The sequence below is a fragment of the Poecilia latipinna genome, unplaced genomic scaffold (assembly GCF_001443285.1).
Source record: "Poecilia latipinna isolate Pla-1442-1.1 unplaced genomic scaffold, P_latipinna-1.0 Scaffold1259, whole genome shotgun sequence".
Taxonomy (NCBI): domain Eukaryota; kingdom Metazoa; phylum Chordata; class Actinopteri; order Cyprinodontiformes; family Poeciliidae; genus Poecilia; species Poecilia latipinna.
In genome coordinates this window covers 170,120-174,750 of record NW_015113875.1, presented here as the reverse complement: position 1 = coordinate 174,750, position 4,631 = coordinate 170,120, and the positions used below count along the sequence as shown (strand labels likewise).

The 4,631-nt window shown below is 42.2% G+C and overlaps 1 protein-coding gene across 1 annotated transcript; it reads left to right on the top strand.

The window, feature by feature from the left end:
• The first annotated feature begins 1,957 nt into the window (after positions 1 to 1,957).
• On the top strand, positions 1,958 to 4,252 carry adrb1 (adrenoceptor beta 1). Its single transcript, XM_015054538.1, has one exon. The coding sequence runs from the start codon at positions 3,001 to 3,003 to the stop codon at positions 4,192 to 4,194; it is 1,194 nt and encodes a 397-aa protein (XP_014910024.1). The 5' UTR covers positions 1,958 to 3,000; the 3' UTR covers positions 4,195 to 4,252.
• Positions 4,253 to 4,631: the final 379 nt, after the last annotated feature.

The window sequence follows — 4,631 nt, the reverse complement described above, 5'->3', positions numbered from 1 at the left end:
TCCAAATCAGTTTCTTTCAATAAAAAACTTTAGAAACTTCAGCAAAAACTGCAGGTGTGTGTCTGTATCTGGTGAATTTTTGGTCAAAACATGTTTGTTTTTCATTCACTGGGTAAAATTTCATCCAGCAATTTTACTAAAGTAAAAGTAGAAATACATCATAATAAAACTACTCAAGTAAAAAGTACAAACGTATTTCTGTGGGATTTTAATTGTGTTTCTTGTTTAATGAAAACACAGCAATTGTGAAGTTGGTTTTTGTTCAACATTAGCAGAATATTAAAGTTTTGCACACATTAGTAATGAAAACACCTTCCGAGGTGCAACTTAGCCAACCGGTGTTGGTTCTGAAGCTAGTGCTTTATAACACAGGTTAAGGTTTTTGTTCCAGCACAAAGAACCGAACCTCCAGGAAGAAAACAGCTTCATGACTTTCATTTTCCACATTTCAAGCTATAGAAAACATCCGGCTGTTTTACGAGAGTTTTGAGGGGACGTGGGCGTCGCCTTGTTGCTTAGGGGTCAGGTTCTGTTGCAGCTCCTGGGGTCGCTGGGTTCAGGTTGCGAACGCTGGTGTAAGTATTTCAGTGGTTATGATAATCTGGTCAAATGGTCAACTGTCTTAGGGTAATTTTGATGCACTGAATCCAAAAATCACTTTGGTTTTGCTCAATCAGGTCAACTTTCTGAGCTAAACTTCATATTTTGCACAATGAAGACTTAATTTTCAATTTCCATGTATTTACCCTTCAATTTACAGAAATCCAAGTTTGTATTAATGCACTCTGTTAGAAATTTTTTTTGGATGAGAAATATTAATAGAAATGAACTGATAATGTCATCAATTTAGTCAGATCAGATTTCTTTAAATCAAATTAGATGTAATTAGACCTGATTGGGAAAAATGGATGACATTTTTGGACTCAGTGGTAAAAATAGTCTTAATTCAGTTGAATAAACAGACAATTTCCAAAAAATAGATTTTTGAAACCCAGAATAGTAGTTTTTATTCTCGCCGTTTCTCTGCTGTCCATCCCCAGTTCACACCTGAACTTTTTCATTCATGCTGGTATTTAATGACGAGCGAACTTCACTGCGATGCATGAAATGAAGCGTCTGGCTGGCAGCCAAGCTCTGCCTGCTTTATGTCCCCGTTGAGAAAAGTTTGGTGCAGCACAGCTGCCGTGAAGCAGCGCGCAGGTCTGTGGCTGAGATGGATCTCATGCGCAGGGAATGTATTCTTGGAGATAAAAAAAAATATAAACTATAAACTGGACCTGTGGGAAAACAAATCTTGTTTGTGATGGCATGTGATGAAACTCTGTGGTTCATAATGTCTCGGGCACGGCAAGTTCCCACAGTCTGAAGGAGTTTTGACCAAACAGTCGTATAACATTCAGGTATTGAGACGAGTAAACGGCTCCACTCGTCCTGTAAAATGTTCATTTACTTATAGAAAAAACTGAATGGAGGGTGAACTGGGGAATACTGGGACATTAAATGAGTTTAAACTGCATTTAAAGGGCCTAAAATGAAATTTAAGCCTAATTAAAAGCTATAAACATGCGATGTTTGTACACAGAATCACAGAAATGTCAACTATTATTAAGTTTAATGTAGATGCATTTGCTAAATATCTGCCTATTGTGCTAACAGATGATTTTAAAAATAATTTATAAACATTAAATGTAACATGAGAGGAAAAGCATTTTTATATGTAGCCTCTGTTTAAACACTTTGTTTTTCAATTTAAATTATTCATTTAACACATTTCTTATATAATAATATATAATATATTTATTAGATAGAGTGATATATTTCAAGTGCTTCTTTAAATCTGTGTTATTTTAGCTTTCAAATAATAATATTATAATAACAATAATAATAATAATAATAATAAATACCGGTTTCTGGAACAGAATATTAAATTCAACCAATAAATGTGATTTGTTTTTTTAAACTAAAGACTCATATTTTTGAACAATATGTTCATGTTCTCTGCCTTTTATTCCCTCAATTCTCATTTTGCATGAATTACTGCATCAGTGCAGCGGGACATGGAGGCGATCACAAGAAATGTAACAGTTCTAGCCCATTTATTGAAAACATCTTTGTTGTAACTCCTGAATCGCTGCTGCTGTTGAACAGATTTTGCTTCAGTTTGTCCTTCCACTGAATTTTCCTGACAAAATTTTTGCAGTGATCTTCTGTGCGTTTTTGTTCTCTCCAGTCAGTCGTTTTCCACACTTTGTAGGATCAAAACATTGCCTTTCTCGACCATACTTTTTCCCTTCACTAAACTTTCCATGAATGTATTTTAATAAAGCACTTTGTAAAAAGTCTGACTCTTTAGTGGCTTGCTTTGCTTGAGGAGGATGTCAATGACAGTCATTATTTCTCTTTTAAAATCCTTTTTAATGTGCTATTTCTATTTTTTGAAAAAACTCTATTTTGTAAAATTTTTTCAGTAGTTTTAAGTGTTTGATTACAAACAGTTAAATCTTCGAATTTAATCACTGAGATACATTTTGGGTAGTCTCATTTTTGGGTGTGAACATTTAAAGTCAAGCTTGATAAAACTTCTCCTTAAATTAACTTTTCCAACATCAACTACCCCTTATTTTCCCCATGGGGCCGCCCTCTTTTAAAACGTCCTGGATGCGCCCCTGTCGTGTACTTAACATGTTCTCAAAGTTTTCTTCAGTCTCTCTGAGTAATGTATTCATGCGCATTCAGAGGAGAGAAACTGTTGTTTTAAGGATTTTGAAGCTCAGGTGCCGCTTTGCCTCCTCATCCTCGCCGCTGGGACACAGCCGGACTCCCTGATTGGCCAGTGCGCCGCGGTGATGTCACCGCCTGCCTCGCTGTCCCAGTCCGGTGAGGCATCAGGCGCAGATCCGCGCAGGAGCTCCAGATGGAGTTGACGCGCGATGGGATAAGAGCTGCGGGTCTTCTGATGAACTCGAACCGAGCGGGCTCAGAGTGCAGCTGCAGCCCGTCATGGGGGATGGCGGCGCGTCTTCGCCGGTGAACCTCCACAACGGCACCGGGAGCGAGGCGTCCGACCCGCCGGGCTCCGCTGCGGCCGCGTCCGAGCACTGGCTGGCCGGGATGAGCCTGGTGATGGGTCTGATCGTCCTGTCCATCGTGTTCGGGAACATCCTAGTGATCGTGGCTATAGCCAAGACCCAGCGGCTGCAGACACTCACCAACGTGTTCATCGTGTCGCTTGCGAGCGCGGACCTCATCATGGGGCTTCTGGTTGTGCCATTTGGCGCGGCGCTGGAGGTGCGCGGCTCCTGGATGTACGGCTCGTTCTTCTGCGAGTTCTGGATCTCCGTGGACGTGCTCTGCGTCACCGCCAGCATAGAGACTCTGTGCGTAATCGCCATCGACAGGTATGTGGCCATCACCTCACCTTTCCGCTACCAGAGCTTGTTAACCAAAGCCCGCGCCAGGGCGATGGTGTGCGTGGTGTGGGGCATCTCCGGGCTGGTCTCCTTCCTCCCCATCCTCATGCACTGGTCCCGCGACAGCGTGGACACCGCCTGCTACGATGACCCCCACTGCTGCGACTTTGTGACCAACAGGGCTTACGCCATCTCCTCATCCATCATTTCCTTCTACATTCCGCTCCTGGTCATGATTTTTGTTTACGCGCGGGTGTACAGGGAGGCCAAAAAGCAGCTGAGGAAGATCGACAAGTGCGAGGGCAGGTTCCACAACACCCTAACCGGACTGACCTCCAAGTGCAAGAAGAGGCCATCGAAGATCCTGGCGCTCAGAGAGCAGAAGGCGCTCAAGACTCTGGGCATCATCATGGGGACGTTCACCTTGTGCTGGCTGCCCTTCTTCATCGTCAACGTGGTGCGGGTGTTCTGCGCGGAGGTGGTGGACAAGAACCTGTTTGTGTTCCTGAACTGGTTAGGCTACGTGAACTCCGCCTTTAACCCGATCATTTACTGCCGGAGTCCGGACTTCAGGAAGGCCTTCAAGAGGCTGCTGTGCTGCCCGAGGCAGGCGGACCGCCGGCTGCACATCAGCTCCTGCGACCTGTCGCGGTGCTCCGGCGGCTTCGTGTCCGCTCTGGAGCCTGGTACGCTGGAGATGTGGTCGGACTGCGCCGCCCTGGACAACAGCGACAGCAGCCTGATGGGGACTGGGAAACTGCCTCACTCTGAGTCCCAGATGTGAAGGAAGATTTTGAAATTAACTTATTGTTATTGTTTAAAAGAAAAAAGAAGAAGAAGAAGAAAAAACTTTCAGCCTGTGTGAATAAAACTAAAACGCATCCAAATCGATCATCATTTTGGGACAGGTATGCGGAATTTTCTTTAAGGTAAAATGTAGAACAAAGTGACGAAGTTTGGAAAATCATCCAGAACCAAACACTATATATATATATATATATATATATATATATATATATATATATATATATATATATATATATATATATATATATATATATATATATCCAAATTTGCCAAAAAGAAGAAAGAGCAAAGTAGTTCGCTTTTGTCATTTTTTAAAATATTGGGGGGGGGGGTTTGTTTTGTTTTTTTTACTCTAAACGCAATGGATAAACTACCCGACTTATATCGGGAGAGCATTTTAAAATAATCACACCA

Excerpts from the sequence above, each read along its gene's own strand:
- adrb1 (XM_015054538.1), top strand. The coding sequence starts at position 3,001 with ATGGGGGATGGCGGCGCGTCTTCGCCGGTGAACCTCCACAACGGCACC.